The 21,392-nt window shown below is 43.0% G+C and overlaps 2 protein-coding genes across 6 annotated transcripts in view; one reads left to right on the forward strand and one right to left on the reverse strand.

The window, feature by feature from the left end:
- LOC126092628 (triple QxxK/R motif-containing protein-like) overlaps positions 1 to 12,402 on the reverse strand; it is a 71,374-nt gene extending 58,972 nt beyond the window's left edge. Inside the window, exon 1 of one of the 5 annotated variants that reach the window (XM_049908347.1) lies at positions 12,316 to 12,402. In XM_049908347.1, coding sequence (XP_049764304.1) covers positions 12,316 to 12,323 — 8 coding nt within the window. In that variant the 5' untranslated portion in view covers positions 12,324 to 12,402. The other 4 variants (XM_049908349.1, XM_049908348.1, XM_049908350.1 and 1 more) reach the window with 4 other exon arrangements.
- LOC126092627 (malonate--CoA ligase ACSF3, mitochondrial) overlaps positions 11,952 to 21,392 on the forward strand; it is a 78,286-nt gene continuing 68,845 nt past the window's right edge. The window contains exon 1 of the mRNA XM_049908346.1: positions 11,952 to 12,087. The gene's annotated coding sequence lies outside the window, so the exon portion shown is untranslated. The remainder of the gene's footprint in view (positions 12,088 to 21,392) is intronic.

Here is a 21,392-nt window from a genome sequence, read left to right on the forward strand (position 1 = left end):
ACCTGACGCAGTTACAAATCCTCACACACAGAGGTAAAAGGAGAGGAGAAGGGACACACTAAAAAGGAAAGGAAACACAAGGGAAAGAGAACAGAAACCGAAGGGAAACAAGGAGGTAATCGTGACTGGCTGACCTCTTACCTAAAACCCGGGTGAGCCAGTCACCCAGCAGCACATTAAAACCCTCTCCCTAAAATCCGAGGCAACAAATGGGACAGGACACAAAACCGTAAGACCTTAACTACAGTCGTTGCGTCATCTTGTAAAATAGAGGGCAAATCCGGTGGCAAGGAAACCACCGCCCTCTGGTTAGAGAATAAAAGACAGTCAAGTAAAATGTGGCGGACAGTAATCTGGACGCCACAAGAACTGCAGATTGGGGGGTCCTCCCGCCGGAGTAAAAAACCATGTGTTAATGGACTGTGCCCGATGCGGAGGCGAGTGAGGAGAACCTCATCCCGCCTGCATGACTGGTAGGACGTACGCCATGGCCGCGTGGTAGCCTTGACCAGACGCAGCTTATTGTCACCGACTGCCAGCCACTCCTCTTCCCACTGACGCATAACACGAAAACGCAGGAGGGAGGTAACAGCATGGAGGGGGACGGCACATTCAACAACATGAGGGAGGGAACATGCATCTTTGGCAGCCACATCCGCCAGTTCGTTTCCCCTAATACCCACGTGCCCCGGCACCCAGCAGAAGGACACCTCCTTCCCCTGCCGTTGTAGGTGGAGGAGGGCATCATGGATGTTCTGGACGACCGTATCCGCTGGGTACAAGTGTTGCATGGTCTGAAGGGCACTCAGGGAGTCAGAACAGATGAGGAACTTAAGACTGGGAACACACCTCATCTGCTCCAATGCCCGCAAGATCGCAAACAATTCGGCATCAAAGATGGTAAACGCCGCAGGAAGCCGTAACTGCACGACTCGATCAGGGAAAACAACAGCACAACCAACAGAGTCCCCCTGTTTAGAGCCATCCGTAAATACTGGTACATGGTCGGGATGCTGGTTTAAAATATCATAAAACAAGGAGATAAAAACAAACGCAGGAGTGCAACTCCTCCGGTACTCCGACAAGTCTAAAAGGACGCTGGGCCTCTGGAGCAACCAGGGAGGCAGGCGAGTAAAACCTTGTCGTTGGGGGGCCACACGCTCCACACCAAGGGACTCAAGCAAATGCTTGGCGCGAATCCCAAATGGTCTCGTTGCCCTGGGACGACTGGAAAAGAGACGTTCCATAGGCGGTCGGGCAACGGTAGGGTACGCAGGGGAGGTAGGACAGGCAAGGAATTGACACACCCGTCGCACCATGAGGAGTTTCCGCCGGATGGCGAGCGGCGGTTCCCCTGCCTCAGCACACAGGCTGGGGATGGGACTGGTACGGAAGGCACCAGTGGCCAGCCTGATACCCTCATGGTGTACTGCATCAAGAATCTTCAGATACGAAGGCCTTGCTGACCCATACACGGTGCAACCATAGTCAAGACGCGACCGGACGAAAGCCCTATAGAACTGCAGCAAACGCGCCCGATCTGCTCCCCAGGACCGATGGCTCAGACACTTCAAAATATTCAGTGCCTTCAGGGCCCGCACCTTGAGGTCTTTAAGGTGAGGCAACCACGACAACTTGGAATCAAAAGTGAGGCCCAGGAACCGCACAGTGTCGCTAAAAGGAAGAATGGTGTCCCTCAGACGCAATTCAGGGGAGGTAAAAAGACGTCGAGAACGATTAAAATGAACACACACACATTTTTCTGCAGAAAAGGTAAAACCCGTCTTCGCAGTCCATGCCTCTAATCGCTGTATCGTAAGCTGCAACTGCCGACTAGCAGTGACAAGACTGGAGGAAGAACAGAAAACAGCAAAATCGTCCACAAACAAGGAGCATTGGACAGGACTCCGGATAGTGGACGTGATACTGTTAATGGCGACAGCAAAGAGGGTGACACTTAAAACGCTTCCCTGAGGAACACCATTCTCCTGCACAAACAAATCAGATAGCACATTACCAACCCTATAACGAAAGAGGCGGTGGGAAAGAAAGGACCGAATGAAGATGGGGAGACGGCCACGAAAGCCCCACTCATGGAGTTGATTGAGGATATGGCGGCGCCAAGTAGTGTCATACGCCTTATGAATGTCAAAGAAGACACCAAGACAATGCTGGTTACGTAGGAAGGCCTGCTGGATGGCCGCCTCAAGCAGGGTCAAATTGTCGATAGTGGAACGACATCGCCGAAAGCCACACTGAGAGGGGCTAAGGAGCTGCCTGGTCTCGAGCAGCCAAACCAGGCGACGGTTGACCATGCGTTCCAACGTCTTCCCGACACAGCTCGTCAAAGCAATACTGCGATAACTGCTGGGATGCGTTCGGTCCTTCCCCGGTTGGAGGAGAGGAATCAAAACCGCCTCCCTCCATGAGTCAGGGTATGTGCCGGATAACCATATCATATTTAAACAACTCAGGAGAACTTCCTTGGATGGCAGCAACAAGTGCTGCAGCATGCTGTACCGGATTTGATCATGACCAGGCGCAGTATCATGAGCCACAGACAGCGCCGAATCCAGTTCCCACATTGTGAAGGGGCAGTTGTAGGGTTCAGAATTTGGAGACCGGAAGTCCAAGTGACCCCTCTCGATGGCAGTTCGGTAGTGGCAGAAATCTGGATCACAGTTAATTGTGGCGGTAGATTCCGCAAAATGCATGGCCAGTGTCTGGGCAATGTCTCTCGGCGCCGTGAGGAGACATCCCTGATGCAGCAATGCCGTGACAGGTAGTGGGCTGCGTTGCCCAGAAATCCTCCTGATGGCTTCCCATACTTTCGTAGAATTAGTGGAGCGGGAGATGGAGTTCAAGAACAATTGCCATGACCGTCGTTTGCTCTCTTTAATCACTCGCCGCGCTTTGGCCCTTGCCACCCGAAAGGCCGCAAGATTGTCAGCTGAGGGACGGCACTTGAAGCAGCGCAGAGCTGCACGGCGGGCTCGGATGGCGGAGCGGCACTCAGTGGTCCACCAGGGGACAGGACGCCTCTTGGGATTACCGGATGACCGTGGAATGGACAATTCAGCAGCATGGGAGATCACGGCTGTAACATGGTCTACCCATTCGTGGACGCTGGCACGGTGTTCCAAAACAGCCAGTTGGCTGAAAAGCGTCCAGTCAGCTCTGCAGAGGCGCCACTGAGGCGGCACTGAAAATGCCACAGCCTCATCCAGGACGCGAATCCAAAGGGGGAAGTGGTCACTAGAATGGAGGTCAGCAACAACCTCCCACAGAGCAGAAGCCGCGAGTGCTGGAGAGCAAAAGGAAAGGTCAATAGCCGACGACGACCCGGAAGCAGTACAAAAATGAGTGGGGGCACCAGAGTTGAGGATGCACAGTTCTTCAGACATCATGAGGCTTTCCAGAATGCGACCCCTGGGGCAAGTAGTCGGAGAGCCCCATAAGACATTATGAGCATTGAAGTCCCCCAGCAGAAGAAATGGGCGGGGGAGTTGGCTAATAAGGTCTGTGAGAGCCTCAGAGTCTATCACATCCTGAGGAGGTAAGTAGACTGAACAGACTGTGAGCCTCCGACCCACAAGAAGGTCAACTGCAACTGCTTGCAAGTCTGTAACGAGAGGGAGCTCAGATGAGGGGTGCAGGTCATGGACAAAAACCGCAACACCACCCTTTGCCCTTTGCCCCGTCAGATCATCTTTCCGATATACGGTATAGCCCCGTAAAGAAGGAGCATCAGTGGCCCGAAAATGTGTCTCTTGGAGACATAAGCACAAAGGGCCCTCTCGTACAAGGAGTTGTAATTCGGCCACATGCGTCCTGAACCCATTCAGGTTCCACTGTAATATGGGAGCCAGTGATTAGGGTGGCTGAACTTTCACCCTTCCTCTGGGCTTCGGAGGAGAGCCCGTACCCGCTGGAGATTTATTCCTGGGACGAGAAGATCGCCCCCGGTCGACATCGATGTCCATCAGCTCCGATGACGACCCACGGGAGATGTCAGACAGTATGATGGCCTCGTCATCGGACCGACCCTGACTAGTCTCCTCAGGTGGCAAAACCTTCACCTTCGGCGTCTTTGTCTTGGAGGGCTTAGAATGCACAGCCTTGTCAACAGGTGGAACTTTACTCGCCTGGGCAGAAGGCGCCATAGGGGGAGGGGCAGGAAGTACCCCAATGTCAGCAACCACAGCCTTGTCCGATGTTGCAGGGAGAGCCGCAGGTTGCAAAACAACCGCAGCAGCACAAGTGCACTGGCAAACGCAGGTATTAGTGCTAACACTAGCAACCTCCGTTTGCGTAGCAACAGTGGCCATTTGTACCGGTTTCTTCAGAGCGGAAGCGAAAGACGTTGTAAACACAGGAGGTTGCATGGCCTTAAAGAGCTTCTTGGCCTCACCATAGGGGATGCGCTTAGATGTTTTAATCTCCTGTATCTTCCGTTCTTCGAGATAGATGGGGCAGACCCGGCTCCAGACAGGGTGACTCCCAGAGCAATTCACGCACTTCACAGGCGATGAACAATCGGCTCCTTCATGGGCAGGCTGACCACATTTACCACAAGTGGCTATCCCATTGCACCCCAACGTAGTATGCCCAAAGCGCTGACATTTAAAACAGCGCATGGGGTTGGGGAAATATGGCCTTACTGGCAACCGTAAGAACCCCGCTTTAACATGCTCTGGGAGTCTCGGGCAACTGAACGTGAGAATAAACGAGTCGGATTTGACTAGGTTCCCATCGACTCGTTTCATAATATGCTGCACGTCAACAATACCGTCATCAGCCCATTCAGATTTTAACTCATCTGTGGGGATATCCACCAAATCCCTACATGTCACAACACCCTTACTATAGTTCAGAGTGGAGTGGAGCTCGGTCTCGATAGCGTACTCTCCAAGACAGGTTGCCTTCCGAAGAGAAGCGACTTGACGGGAACTAGAAGTCTCAACTAACAGAGTCCCATTGCGAAGTCGCTTCACAGATTTAAGTGTTCCTGCAATCCCCTCAAGACCCTTGTGGATGTAAAAGGGAGAAACCCTCTCAAAGCTACCCTCCTTCCGTTTAATAATCAAAAACACATTCTGATTATCAGCATATGCTCTGTTACGACAGTCTGATAAATCTCGATCAACACCAGGCGCTGGAGGACTCCCAGCACGAAGTCGCTTTTTCGATTGGGTGTGTGTACCTACCAGTGGCCCACCCAATCCACTGGTAGGGGGAAACGTAGAGGTCGAAGGGTCCATTGTGGTCCCACGAGCAGCTAGGGAACTAAAGGTCTGCTCAGACAGAGCCCCGCGTGCCTGAGTAAGCCTGATACAACTGGGGTGCGGCAGGTGCCCCAGAGGTTGCCCGCTTGCGACTGTTCCACCCCAACAGCCATGCATCTCATAGGCGCGGAGCACACCGGAAGATTGAGGGGTTTTTATAGAGGTTGTCCTTCCTCGCAATCCAGGCGGTCAAGCCAAGATTACCATTCCCCGCAGCACACAACATTCCACCGCCGCGCCATACAGTAGTGGTTTGTGGTCCATAATTACAGTGAACTCAGTCCATAGGTAAACATGGAACTTCTTAATTGAAAATGCAATTGCTGACACTTCCCTTTCTATTTGGGAGTAGTTCTTTTGAGTGGATGTCAATCTCTTTGAGACCTAGGAAATAGGTCACTCAGTACTTTCATCATTCCTATGTGGTAGCAACACACAACTGCCATACAGAGGGACGTCCATGGCCAAGATAGTGGATGTAATGGTGAAAATGGTCTAAGGCAGGGTGCTAAGTGCAGCATATGCTTCAACTGTGTGAATGTGCACTCACAATTAGCTATCTACCTATACTGAATGCCTTTTCTTCGGCAACTGGTTTGCAGATGCATGATATGGGCCACTTGTGGGAGTAACTTTGAATAATAATTCACCCTTCCCGAAAACCCCTGCAACTCCAGTAAGTTTTGGGGATGGCACTGAAGCTCTATAGCTGTGACATAGTGATCAATGGGCTGGATCCCTTCCTGAGATAATCCACTTACTCTTGGAAAAACTGGAATTTGTCTAAGTGGCACTGTATCCCTGCATCAAGCAATGACATAATTAGAGTACAAAAGTTTCAGAGATTCTTGATGTGTAGCACCTGTGACAATTAAGTCATCAAAGAAGGTTAATGTAAGCAGGTATGGACATGAATAACTGTTCATGGTATCTTTAGAAGGTTATAGGAGCAGAAGAGATCCCCAAAAGCTAAGTGCCTGTATTTATATGAGTGGAAGACAATGTTGATAAGCACAATGTTTTGTGACTCCTCATACAAGAATATTTCCAAATATGCATAGGCAAGGTCAATCTTAGAAAAATATTCGATTTCGAACCGCATGCAATGTAGTAGGTTCCCCTTTTGCCTGGGCATTGATTTAAAATTGCCATATGTTTGGAGGGAGCCATTTACCAACATATAGGTGGGTGAACCAATCTAGACAAGCCTACGTTTGGAGGTTTACAAAGGATGGTCGCTTTTGTGTCCACCTAGAGACGAACGTCTGTGGTTGGAGCTGTGAGGTTTATAAATAACTTAATAGCAAAAAGAAAACCCTGGCCAGCTATTACTTCATGCACTGTTCTTTGATGCACGCAGGGAACTGGATACGGCTGTGCAGATAGTTTATTGCAAACTGTTCAGAGATGTCCAACTTTACCACACTGGATGCAATGTGCCCAGCAATCCAGATATACCCTACAAACATGTGCCATGAAGCAGTCTGGACATGACAGAAGGCCCTGTAGCACATGCCTCTAGGGTTTGACAGGCTGTTCAGAGGCCATTGACACATCTATCAGACATCTAAAGAGGAATCACGATACCACTATCTTGGACATGATTTGTAGGTATCTTCCTGATGATTGGACCATTGCTACTTGCAGCTGGGTCATGAGGTGCTCATTTGTTGCCTGCACAATTTCCAAAGAGTGCACAATTGTCAAAATATGTCCCACTAGTGGACTGACTGGTTTAAGGGGCAACATGTGGACTTCCAAATTGGGAATCAATTGGACAAGTATGTCCTTAATTAAAGAGGCTGCTTATGAGATTTTTCATGATGGATTCGCACAAGTAAATGTAAATGTCACATGACTAGGGCCTCCAATCAGGTAGATCGTTCACCAGGTGCAAGTCTTTTGATTTTATGCCACTTCGGCAACTTGCACATCTATGAAACTGCATCACTGACTTAATCCTTGAAAATCAGTCATCCAGGAGCGATCTGACTGGCCACAATTTTTATAGTATTGATGAAATTTGAGTAATGATGTGACTCGTGGAATCAGTGTGAATAATAATTTCAAAGTAACTTGCACATCTCCTCAAAAGCAAGGGTGATTGAGAGGGAGGAGCCAATTTCTTAAACAATAAAAAAGTTCCCAGGCAAGCACACAACATGAAGAGTGACCTTTGGTGACTGTCTTCAGTGATCTGAAAGGAAGTAAAGCACTCTTTCAGATGCTATAAATATGTGTCCCAATCCACTTTGGCATCATTAAATGGCAGAAATGCAGGTGGGCAGCCCTCCACTCAGGAAGTGACTGCTGCTGTAGTGGATGAATACCCTGTACCAGCAGCTGATCCTTCAGAGGATGAATTTCTTGATGGAGCAACACATTTTGCTGTTGCTGTTGAAACTGTTGCTGGGAACTATTGTTGCAATTGCTACTGCAATAGCAGCAGTTGCTGTTGTTGTGGGCTGACTGGCTGGTGGCAACCAACAACAGACCATGAGAAGAAAGGGAAACAATGAGGAAGATGAACAAACAGATATGGTGCTACAAATAAACAAAGTTCAACAAGTAACCTGGAGGTAGAAAACCTGAAATGCAGCAAACAACAGAGACCAAGAACAAACAGTGTGTTATGAAAAGGAGACTATAGTGAAGCGAGTATATCAGTGAGTCCAGTGTCACTGTGCAGTGGAACTAATGAGCAGCTGTAAGCTCTGACTGACTGACAGAATGATGTGTGGTGCTGTGTCAGCCATGTGAGTGCTCACAGGTAGAACAGCTCCCACTAATGGCCGAGGTGTAGTTCCAGACACTCTAGCCAGCTTTCAAAGTCACCAGGCCAGGATACCAGAGTTTCCTTTACTGCTTGTTCAATGTACAGACTGAATAACATAAGAGCAGCCTATAAGAGTGTCTCACATCCTTCTAGCTACTGCCTTCCTTTATGTCCTTCTACTTTTATAACTGCAGTTTGGCTTCTCTGCTCTTTTACTACTAGCTTAATGTGCAGACTGGATAACACTGAAGAGATGCTATAAGTGTGTCTCACATCCTCCTCAGCTACTGTCTCCTTTCATGTCCTTCTGCTCTTACAACTGCAGTTTGGTTGCTCTACAAGTTATAGATAACTTTTTGCTCTCTGTATTTCACCCATGCAATCTAAAAATTTCAGAGTGTATTCATGTCAACATTATCAAAAACTTTCACTAAATCTACAAGTGCTGTAAATGTAGGTATGCCTTTCAGAATTCTGTCTCCTAGAATATGTAGGGTCAGTACTGTGTCACGTGTTCCAAACTTCCTCTGGAGCCCAAATCAATCTTCCCTGAGGTTGGTTTCTACCAGTCTTTCTATTGTTCTGTAAAAAAATTGTGACAATATTTCACAACTACAATTTATTAAACAGATGGTTCTGCAATATTCACACCTGTCATTACCTGCCTTCTTTGAACCTGTATGCAGACATGAGCACATACCAAATGACCACCCAAATGAATGTTCATCAGTGTATGGTGGCAATGAGCAGAGTTGACCACCCAGTGCTAGAACACACTGCTGAACACAATGTGCTCAGTTTCAGTGGCAGCTTCAGAATCCATGCCATCTGGGTTGTTCCCCCAGCACCAGCTTTTCTAAACTACATAGATGGGTGTTCAGACCACATCCTTCATTTCCTTAATCCTCCTGGCCTAAATCTCCCCTAACTTCCCACACCAAACTCCACACTGCCACAGGACCTTAACTTCACTAATCCTGCATCCATACCTTGTTCGCCACAATCTCTCCTTCTTCTGTTGTGTCAGTCTCTCCCAGTCCCTTCTTGTAACTGTTATCATGCTCTGCATGAATTCATCGGTACCAGTCTTTTGCATTCCTATCCCATGCAGCTTCTGCCTCTCCCTTCCGTATTCTTATTCTATGAACTTGCTGTCTCCCTCTGAGCTATTAGGCACCCTCCACCAACCCTCCCTCACTCCCTCCCTCTTCTCATCTCCTTTCTCCCCTCATCAACTTCACCAGACAGAATCCCTTATCCCAATCTACCTGCAGAACTCTGTATGTGCATGCAGGGGGGGGGAGGGGGGGGGGGGAGGCACCCACGCACTTGCATGTGTGTTACAATCTCAGATTCAAAATTGCAGAATGCTGCAACAATTGCAGAGATCTTGGAGAGGTCTTTTATGGCAACACTGGCTGTGAACCAACAGATCAAGTAGAGGATATGGAAGAAGATGAAGAAAGAGAAGATAAGCAAAGAAGGAAGAAATAGATGAAGATCAGTGATACATAGAAAATGAATAAAGAAACAAGGGAAATGAATAAAGGAACAGGAGAGAACAAATAAAAGGGAAAGAAGAATTAATGTGCAGATGAGAGGAAGGATGAAACAGATGAGAAGAAAAGAGAAAGAAAATAGAGAGTTACAGAAGAAGTGAATGTGTGGGCAGAATATAAAACCAAATGAAGAGACAACATCACACACAACATCGGCAACACATGACTTTTCAAATTATGCACAATGTAGTATTGAGAATAACAGAAATTACAGAGAAATATGTCTTTAGCGTGTAAATCCTGTAACAAATCCATAAAGAGGCCACTTTAAATTCCACTGACAGGCTTTGTTGTCAATCCAAAATAATATCCACACCAATCTCTGACTGGATTATCTTACCAATGTAACAAAGCGATGAAAAACACTTTCAGATGCACTGGGTTCATGAATCTATTTTAACAGTGATTTTCTCAAAATCTTCAGCAACAATGGTGCTCAGATTTCTATCTGAGCTATTGTTCTAGGCTATCTGTTCTAAAAATTTTTGATTCTAAGAAAGTTACATTTTTTTCTGAACATTTTTCCTCGAAAGTTGTGCTGTTTCCCAGTTTATTGATCTTTCTTATCGCTTGTTATACAGCATATGTCATCTTATGATTAGCATGTTAATCTGCAATATGAATTGGACATGATTTAATAATGAGCACATATTATGATCTAGTAAATAGCCGAATCTATGAGTACAGCATAATGATACATAGAGTTACAATCGACAAAAATAATCAAGTGGTTGAACGGGGCAGTGTATTCCCAAAAAGCAGTTTAAACAGCGCTACACGTCGTTTCTTGGTAATAGGGGAGTGGGAAAAAAAAGGCAAGACAAAACGTCGAACTGTGCTGTGCAGTTCCTGAGCGTTGTTAGGACACATTTTACTGTCTCAAGAGTTCATAATCGCCAAATAAATGTTATACGAATTACACACAATAAAGAGCTACGTGGTACTTTTTAGCAACTTGACCACATAACAACATACAAAAATAACCAAAGACTCAAACACACAACTAAAGTAGTTAAAATGTGTTTAATACACGGTTACCGTAACTTCGTCCTCGAGTATACCTTGAATTCAAAACAGTTTGTTATTCCAGCGCTCCTTTGAAAATAGTGGTTAATGCCTGAAGAAAGGAATAACTTTTTTTATTCAACTTTCATTCAGGACTGCGCCCCGATACTAATAATGTATAATCTAAAACGATTTATTGCAGCAGAATAGCCATTATAGTTTTACATTAGATTACAATCATTTGAGAGTGAATTACAAGGATGTATTGAGTGTCTGCATAATTCTTAGTAGATTACATTCAGTGCAGGTATTATATTCAAGGTGTGACTCCTTCATCAGTCATAAACCGTGTGGCAGACAAGAGGAAAGAGAAAAAATAATGATGTACCAGAAAAACTATGTAATGATCAAGGCTCTAATGCTTTGCCTGCCACCATACAAAAATCCTCAGGGTGCAACACATTGCTTCACTGAACCAATAGATATGGAAGCATTGGTTAAGAATAAAGTACCATGCTTGTCTCCACTCTATCTCAACAATTATCTTGTTAACAATCCTCCACCAGATGCTGATTCATATGTCCTTCCAGAATATAGCCGTATAATGCAACAGTTGGACAGATGATAGTTGTTGCTGCATTTCTGTGACCAACTGCTTTAGCTTTAATGTGATGTGGAGCTCTTTATGACATATGACTGTACAGTTTTTTAATAAATATGTGCATGTGTTGTTTTTATATATTTCTCTTAAAGTTGTAACTATTTCACGATATCAGGCCATGTGTACAGGACATTTGACATGGCAGTGCCATAACAAGAAACAATGTATAATCAAACTCGATGTATGTTTCACGAAAAATAATTACTTTATGTTACAAACACCAAATTCACTGACCGACAATAAACGGCAAACCGTATTAATATACTGCACTACACATCCTCTCGCTGTAGACGTCAGATTCCGCTTTTTGCACTTAACTGGTATCAAACTATCATTGCTGTCATAGCACTGTTTACAAAACAGCCATGCTGTGAAAGCTTGCAAAAACAACAGGCTGTTATCTTCTGAAGATGTGATGCAATAAATTGTGTACTGACTACTTGAATCGTGAAGTTTTCGGTTTCCATTAGTCCTTCTGTGATAGCAGCATGCATCGGCTTTCAGTAGTTAGCCCTGATATCACGGCCACACAGCTGTCCCAGCTTAAAAAAAGCATTTTATTGGTTGGCAGTTGTGGCAACGCCTACTGAAATAACAACAGCACTGATTGTTAGAACGGCAGTTTTCGTGTGTCGATGCGTTACTTCGAGTGGATACATTCCCGGCAGGGTAATGTTAATCGCATTACGATTTCGATAACGAACAGCAGCACTTAAGTGCTAACGTAACTCGCGATAAGTAGACCACTTTTGGTAGCCCATCACGAATTATATAGGTACCGGTAGATTCCTTCACCTCAAGGTTAGCAGCTATTTTCGTTTTCTTTGCATTTCTGTAATCGAATTTAGTTATTAAGAAACTGTTGCTCTTGCAAAAGACGCAATGCACCTTAGAATTTACAAAGTATTGTAATTTCAAAATAAAGCTAGCAAAAGTCGAGTTAAAAAATACTTGTATTTAGCTGTAGAGCATGTGATGCTACACACAAAATGAGCGTACATGATTTTAGCATTAAAAATGTGCACACACCCTTGCATACGTTTGTAGTAAAATGCAGAAAACTGGTATAGTCAACGTAGCAAGTTATTTGAAACTTCATGTACAGTTACGTACACTGGCATTCAATGATTATACGAACTAGTTCACCTTGTTAACAATGTAAAGTGTAAACAATTGTTCGTAAATACTGCACTTTCGCTATTTCATTGTGTTGTGGTTCATACACATCTAAAACTACGCGTATGATAAAAGAATACTGCATGAACCAGAATCCAAGCCGTTTTATGTAACCTGTCGAGGTTTGGTAGTATGTATTTGTTCAGTACACGTTTGTATGTGGTTGTAATTTATATGTGCTGAATGTCAGTTACGCGGTAAGCGATTATTTAATTGAATTTTAAATCTTGAACACCGTGCATATCGATGTGTATTGTAGTGAAATATACCGTTGTTAAATCCCCATCACCGCTCCTATAAGAAAGGTGATACAAGAGATGACAATAACTATTGACCTCTTTCAATGCTGACATTATTTTCCAAAATGTAGTAATGAAGTAATATTTCATCAGAAAAGTTGCTCTACTGAGAATGCCATTTACACTTTCACTCACAAAATTTTACATCCATTAAATAACAAAATAGATCTGATTGGTAGTTTCTGCGACCTATTGAAGGCATTTGACTATGTGAATCACAATATGTTTCTAGATAAACTGAGGTTTTCATGGTAATGATGGTGTAGCCAACCAAGGAATAATGTCATACCCACCAGAAGGATGCAGAAAGTTTTACTTTATCATTCACACCGACGGGTTAGAAATCATGTATGGTGTTCCCCAAGGCTCACTCTTAATCCTTTGGGTAACAGTTGTTTCTGCCTGAAACCACCACTTTAATTTTTCTGCAGTTAAAGCCTCACTAAGTAAAAATAGCGTGTTAATGTTGGTATCTGTGGCATTGCAAAAGAACTATGAGAAATTTGAGAGTTAGTATAATACCCTGCCCAGGTGTGTTACACTTTATTGCTGAGAACATATGTTAGAACTAAGACTTAGTATCTTCTAGACAATCCATTGTATGGCATGATTCAGTGAAAGTAAGAAAACTGGAGAAGCTTAGAAGTATTGAATGCATTGGCTGAATAACTTCCGTGTGGAGTCACACATTGGTTGCCAGTCAGCTAGCTTTTTCAAGGCCCATGTGCAACGATATTTTTGCCGAGGAAACACTGTACCAATTTTTAAAATTAGTTCTATATGAGTGTCTAAAAATTTGATGAAGTGGCTGGGAAGTTAGCTGATGCAAAGAAAAGTGAAGACAGTGCTGATACTGGGAAAGTCGGGTGAAGGGGGAAATGCCGATTCAGAGCGTCTTCACAATAAAGTAAAGCAGAGATGTACTGGACCTGCTTAGTTGTATGCGACTTATCTGAGGTGATCGTACAGTTACATATAAGCAAAAGAAAATGGAAGACTACATGTTGTCAACATGATCAAAAAGATGGATCTGCCAGAAGAAACTGAAATACATATGCACAGAATAAGTCATCCAATAACTGTTTACTGGATGGAAAAGAAAATTATCAAAAGTGTCATTTAGAACTTTAAGATGTTTCACTTTCAAAGAATAAATAATGTACATAGATCCAGTCCCCATCTTCTACCAAAATCAAAAGGTATTTGACTATTACAGTTACAGATGGAAGGGGGCAACAAAAGGACATTGAAACAAGCAAATAGTCTAAGTAAACATAGATCATTAAGCCAATAATTTCCCTGACACAACTTGCTGGTTGTATTATTTATTTATTTACATGTCAATTTCCTTAGGACCAAATTGAGGAGCAAATCTCCAAGGGCATGGAACATGTCAGTACATGAAGTTATAACATAAAAGTAATAATAGATAAAAATAAAATGTTTATAAACCCAAAAAACGTCAAGCCATATGTTTAAGTAAATGCAATCAACAATATAATATAAGAATCAGCTTAAGTTTTCAAGGAACTCCTCAACAGAATAGGAGGAGCGACCCATGAGGGAACTCTTCAGTTTCGATTTGAAAGTGCGTGGATTACTGCTAAGATTTTTGAATTCTTGTGGTAGCTATTGAAAATGGTTGCAGCAGTATACTGCACACCTTTCTGCACAAGAGTTAAGGCAGTCTAATCCAAATGCAGGTTGGATTTCTGCTGAGTATTAACTAAGTGAAAGGTGCATATTCTTGGGAATAAGCTGATATTTTTTAACAAGGAATGACAGTAAAGAATATATATATTGAGAGGCCAGTGTCAAAATACCCATACTAGTGAACAGAGGTAGACATGAGGTTCACGAACTTATTGCCACTTATTGCTCGAACTGCCTGTTTCTGAGCCAAAAATATCTTTTTAGAATGGAAAAAGTTACCCCAAAATATAATACTATATAACATCAGTGAATGAAAACAAGCAAAGTAGACTAATTTTTGTGTAAAACGATCACTTAACTTCAGATACTATTTGAATAGTAAAAATGGTAGCCTTAAGTCTTTGAACAAGAACCTGAACGTGGGCTTTCCACGACAGTTTACTATCTATCAGAACACCTAGAAATTTGAACTGATCAGTTTCACTAATTATATTCCCATTCTGTGAAATTAAAACATCAGGTTTTGTTGAATTGTATGTTATAAACTGTAAAAACTGAGTCTTACTGTGATTTAGCATTAGTTTATTTTCTACAAGCCATGAACTTACGTCATGAACTGCAGTATTTGAAACCGAACCAATGTTGCCTCCTTTACCATTGTGTGTACCTTCATTTCCTGTGAAATAAGGTAATCGACTTGGATGATATTTATTATGGTGAAGGAATATGCATGTGGCACGATGGTGCATTGGCATGTGGCAGTTCGGAAATACGTAGCACGAATCTTCAACAAGAAGATTGGTTGTGGCTTGCCAACACCATGGATGACCTCCCAGGTTCTCTGATTTGAACAGTTGGTTTTTTTGAACTATTTGAAAGCTTTGATGGTGTCAATGAACTCTGTGAACACACTGGATAGGGATACAGCATTGGTAGTGTCCTGCTTGAACGGTCACATTGTTTAAATTTCTGGGGGTAATGTTGCAAAGCAATATGAAATGGAATGAGCATGTGAGGATTATTGGAGGGGAGGCGAATGGTAGACTTCAGTTTATTGGGAGAATTTTAGGAGAAAGTGTGGTTCATCTGTAAAGAGACTGCATATTGAATGTTAGTGTGACCTGTTATTGAGTATTGCTCAAGTGTTTGGGATCAGCACCAGGTCAGATTGACAGAAGACATGGGAATCCCTGGAGGGACAAAGACATTCATTTTTAAGAATGGTACTGAGAAACTTTAGAGAACTGGCATTTGAAGCTAATTGTAGAATGATGCTACTGCTGCCAATGTACATTTCGTGTAGGGACCACAAAGATAAGATACTGGAAACTAGGACTTATACAGAGGCACATGGACAGTCATTTTTCCCTAACTCTATCTCTGAGTGGAACAGGAAAGGAAATGACTAGTTGTGGTAGAGGGTACACTCTGCTACACACCGTACGGTGGGTTGCAGAGTATCTGTGTAGGTGTAGAACAAAAACTGTGCACATTTACGGGAAAGGATAGTAAAATACACACATCAACAAAAATTTTGCTTCATCCCAATGTGTCATACAAGCGTGTTGCTATTTTAAGTGTTCCTGTACAGATCGGAAGGTCAAGTAGCCCATATAAATTTGACAGGTGCAAAGAATGATCAATATCTATGACTTTTGAGCCAAAGGAACTGTTGTGTGCTTCAGAACTGGATTTGGCATTCAAAGAGACTGGAGGACATCATGTACCACATCAAACTGTTGAGAGACAGTTGCATGATGTGAGGCTCCGTTCCCGATGATCATGGGGAGAACCATGTCGTACACAACAACAACGCAGGCTCTGTTACAGATGGGCAAGAAATCGTGCAGAATGGGCTCTCAGGATGGGCGTCAGGTGTTGTTTACGGATGAAACTTGTATCTGTTTGTACCCCAATAATTGCAAACAATGTGTTTGAAGACAAATTCATCCCACCTTCTGTCCACATGTGCAACAACGTAATGTGTTCTGGAATGACATTGCGTTGGACCACCATACACCTCTGATAGTTGTTGAAGGCAATCTCAGTGCTCTGTGGTACAGGGTGACAAAAATAATGGGAATGGAACTTTATAATAACGGGAATGTTTGAAATGACTAGATGATTAGTGGCAGCCATGGGCTGGTGGCAGCTCTGCAGATTCATGACAGCGAATAAACAGTCCGCCATTTCAGTAATCATGGATCAGGGGAATAGACAACAGTGGCATAGCCATAAAAATGTTTTATAAAAACAATGGTTGTTTGGTAGCGGCGCAGAGGGAGTTTTGACATTTTTATAATTTAGGACCTCATGATGCTGTTCCGTCGAAACACGTGATGACTTTGAAGAGACTGGATCTGCCCTCAGGAAGAACAGAACGACCAACAAGTGTGCATTCTCTAGCGAGCATTGATGTTGTATGTGAGTCTGTCTTACAGAGTCCACAGCGTTCAATTCGTAAGCAAGCAGCAGTGGTTGTAACGTCCCAGGAGAGAGTTTGCAGAATTCATCTTGATTTAAAATTTCACCCGTACAAACTACAGATAGTGCAACAATTGAAGGACAACGATCACCAGTTACGATTAGGATTCTGTCAACAAATGATTTCAAAAATAAGCAATGACGATGAATTTCTAAACAAGTTGTGGATGTCAGATGAGGCACATTTTCATCTTGCAGGTTATGTGAATAAACAGAACTACCATTACTGGGCAAAACACAAAACCTAATGACGTTCATGAGCACCCTTTACACGATAGTAAAGTGACAATATGGTGTGGTGTTTCATCAAGTGGGAGTATCTGACTGTATTTTTTCGCAAATGAACAGGGAAACATATGAAGATGTTACAAACTTTCGTTACACCTGCATTGAACAACTTTCCAAATGTTCAAGAAGCCTGGTTTCAAGAGGATGGAGCAACATCAAGCTCTGCATGGTAATCAATGGCATATGTGTGAGAATTATTTGGCAACTGTATGATCTCAGGATTTGGTAACATTCCCTGGCCCCCTATATCGCCAGATTTATCCGTTTGTAATTTTTTTTCTTTTGGGGCAAGTCTAGGTGGAGTGGGGAGGATTTCATGAAGGATGGATCTCATTTCAGGGCAGGATTTGAGGAAGTCGTATCCCTTCTGGAGAGCCACATTCAGAGTCTGATCCAGTCCCGGAAAGTATCCTGTCACAAGTGGGGCACTTTTGAGGTTCTTCTGTGGGGTTTGAGGAGATGAGGAAGTGGCTCTGGTTATTTGCTTCTGTACCAGGTCGGGAGGGTAGTTACGGGATGCGAAAGCTGTTTTCAGGTTTTTGGTGTAATGGTTCAAGGATTCTGTGCCATAAATTTTTAAATAATTGGGTAATACAAAACTTTGTTGATGTGTGTGCATTTGATAACAAAGGCACTGGTTGCTGCAATTCTCTCCCCATGAAGTTATGACACAGACATTTTTTTCATTAACACTTTATGGAAAAAAATCACCCTTTTGTTGAAAGTGATACCGTGGCAGGAAAGCTGTGATGATGCAGATGCTGCTGCGTTTGGAATATATCTGACCTGCAGTGGAGTGCTGCATCTCTGCATCATTGTGATGATTAACAAATTGCTTGGTTATAGAAGTGTGCTGTTTGTGTTTATCTCATAATGGCCCATGTGTCTGAAAATCACAAGTGCTGAGTAGCTATTAAGTCAGCCACATTCATATTAAAAACCAGACTATGTCAAGGCAGCTGAGTTGCAATTTCTGTTGACCAACTTAGCATTTTTTAAACTTTCATCTTTATCTTATGTGTTACTTTTGTCTATGGAACTTTATGACCTTTCATCAAATTTCTATTGTGCTATCATTCATTTTGTGTGCAGAACCATCATCTCATGGTATTTGATTTATGACAAATTATAGTTCTTAAGGTTATAATTTATTTATTGTGGCCCCTGTTCTTAAATAAGTCCTCACCAAATTTAAATTTACTGCTCTGTGGAAAATATTTTTCATTCTGTTTAATCGATCTACACCTTTCTGAAGTGTTCACTAACTTCACTGTTGGTTTCGAATAGGGTGTATGATGTTATTTCCATGGTTACAATATTGAGTCAAATTTATAAAGAACTCGGCAATAAGAGCCAACTTACCAGTAGGACGTTGCAACCATTCTGGCCTGGATATTGCACCAAACTGGTTTGGGAGTGTATCATACAGCAGTTGTATCCTCTTCTGAGGCAAGCTGTACTATGACCATTATAACTGATTCTCAGCATCTTGGACACTGGCACTGGGATGGAGTTAACATAAGAGCAGGTCCCACACATGCTCTGTAGGGGACAGGTCTTGGGATCTTGCTGGCCACGCAAAAGGTTCAGAGATATGCTTGCCATGTGTGAACAAGCAGTGTCCTGTTGCAAATTAGCACCAAAATACTGTCACATTAGAAGTAACACACGAGGATGTAATATGTGTGTGGCATACCACTGTGTCATCACAGTTCCCTTAGTTACTTAACAGCAATGAACTGAATTTGTACTCGATGGCTTCCCATACTATGACCCAGGAGTAACACTGCTGTGGCTCTCCAAAACACTGGAAGAATGAGACGTCTCCCCATGTCACCACTGTAACCTCCAATTAATGTCATCTGGCATAGTACTAAACCTCTGTTCATCGTTGAACACAATGCAGTGTCATTCGTCAGCAGTCCATGCTTCACAATCACAGCACCACTTCAGAGACAGCTGTTTGTATTGTTGTGTTAATGGCAGCATATGCATGGGATGGTAATTCCCTGGTTCAGCTGCTGCTAGTATCCAGCCAATGGTGCAGGATGACACAGAATGTTGCGAGAAGTCCATTACTTGTTCTTGAATGGCAGGCTCAGATGTGAAAGAGCTACAATGTTCGTGATGCATGGTATGGTGATCTTCCCTTGTGATTGTCCGACATGTTTGACAGAAACCATGACTATGAGCACACCTGCTGTCACATTCTCAAGTGGTCTAACATCAGATCTGAATGCCGCACAAATTGGGATATTGCCTGACTGCCAGCTGGCCAAATTGAAACCCACAATGAGGCCCCTTTCAAACTTTGTCAGCTGCTGATAACATTGTCTCACAGAGTTTGCAATGTCTTCGTGTAATTCATGTTGTTCACTCAACATTTGACATTGCTCTTGCCCCTTATATACCGTTGTCTGAGGAAAGAGAAACAGCAATATGTATATCGAGCTCAGAGGGAAAACCAGTTCCAAGCAAAAAAGGGAAAGCTGAAAGGTGGAAGCAGTATGTAGAGGATGTATCCAAGGGAAATGAACTTGAAAGCAATATTACAGAAATGGAAGAAGACATTCATGAAGATGAGATTGGGGATATTGTATTGTGGGAAGAATTTGAAAGAACACTAGAAGACATAAGTCAAAATAAGGCCCAGGGGGTAGAAGACATTCTGTCAGAAATGCTGATAGCCTTGGGAAAGCCAGCCATGACAGAATTCTGCCATCTGGTATGCAACATTATGAGACTGGCAAAATACCCTCAGACTTCAGGTGAATGTAATAATTTCAATTGCAAAGAAAACAGTTGCTGATAGGTTTGAGAATTAGTGAACTTTCAATTTAATAAGTCATGGTTGCAAAATGCTAACATGAATTCCTTACAGAAGAGTGGAAAAATTGCTATAAGCTGCCCTTGGGGAATACCAGTTTGGATTCCGGAAAAGTGTAGGAACACTTGAGGCACTGCTGACCCTATGACTTCTCTTAGAAGGTAGGTTAAGGAAAGTCAAACCTACATTTATAGCATTTACAGACTTGAGAAAGCTTTTGACAGTTTTAACAGAAACACTCTCTTTCAAATTGTGAAGGTAGCAGGAGTAAAATACAGGGAACGAAAGGATGTTTACCACTTGCACAGAAACCAGATGACAGTATTGTGAGTCGAAGGGTATGAAAGGTAAGTTGTTGAGAAGGAAGTGAGACAAGGTTATAGCCTATCCCTGATGTTATTCAATCTGTACATTGAGCAAGCAGTGAAGGAAACCAAATAAAAATTCGGAGTAGGCGTTAAAAGTTCAGGTAGAAAAAATAACTTTGAAGTTTGCTGATTACATTTTTATTCTGTTAGACAGCAAAGGACTTACAAGAGCAGTTGAACTGAGTGGACAGTGTCTTGAAAGTAGGAAATAAGATGAATAACAACTAAAACAAAACAAGGATAATGGAATGTAGTCAAATTAAATCACATGATGCTGAGGGAATTAGATTAGGAAAAGAGATACGTAAAAGTAGTAGATAAGTTTTGTTATTTGGGCAGTAAAATAACTGATGACGGTTGATATAGAGAGAATATAACATGTAGGCTGGCAGGGCCAAGAAAAGTGTTTCTGAAGAAGAGAAATTTGTTAACATCAAATATAGACTTAACTACTGGGAGTCTTTTCTGAAGGTATTTGTCTGGAGAGTAGTCACATATGGAAATGAAACATGGACAATAAGCAGTTTAGACAAGAAGAGAATAGAAACTTTTGCAATGTAATGCTACAGAAGAATGCTGAAGGTTATATGAGTAGGTGCGCAATTAATGAGGAGGTCCTGAGTAAAATTGGGGAGACTAGAAATTTATGGCATAACTTGATTAAAAGAAAGGATTGGTTGATAGGTCGTATTCCGAGACATAAAGGAGATCACCAATTTATTGTTGGAGGGATGAGAGAGAGGGAGGAGGAGGAGGAGGCGGGGGTGTGATTAAAAATCATAGAGAGAGATCAAGAGATGAATAAAGTAAGCGGATTCATAAGGGTGTAGGTTTCAGTGGTTATTCGAAGATGAAGTGGCTCGCACAGGATAGAGTAGTATGGGGAGCTGCATCAAACCAGTCTTCAAACTGAAGACCACAACAACAACATGTATCCTATCAGGCCTCATAACAACACTAAACACAAATAACTCTAATACACCCTGGTGGGGCACTCTACCTGTCACAAAG

This window comes from Schistocerca cancellata, chromosome 7, assembly GCF_023864275.1.
Source record: "Schistocerca cancellata isolate TAMUIC-IGC-003103 chromosome 7, iqSchCanc2.1, whole genome shotgun sequence".
Classification (NCBI taxonomy): domain Eukaryota; kingdom Metazoa; phylum Arthropoda; class Insecta; order Orthoptera; family Acrididae; genus Schistocerca; species Schistocerca cancellata.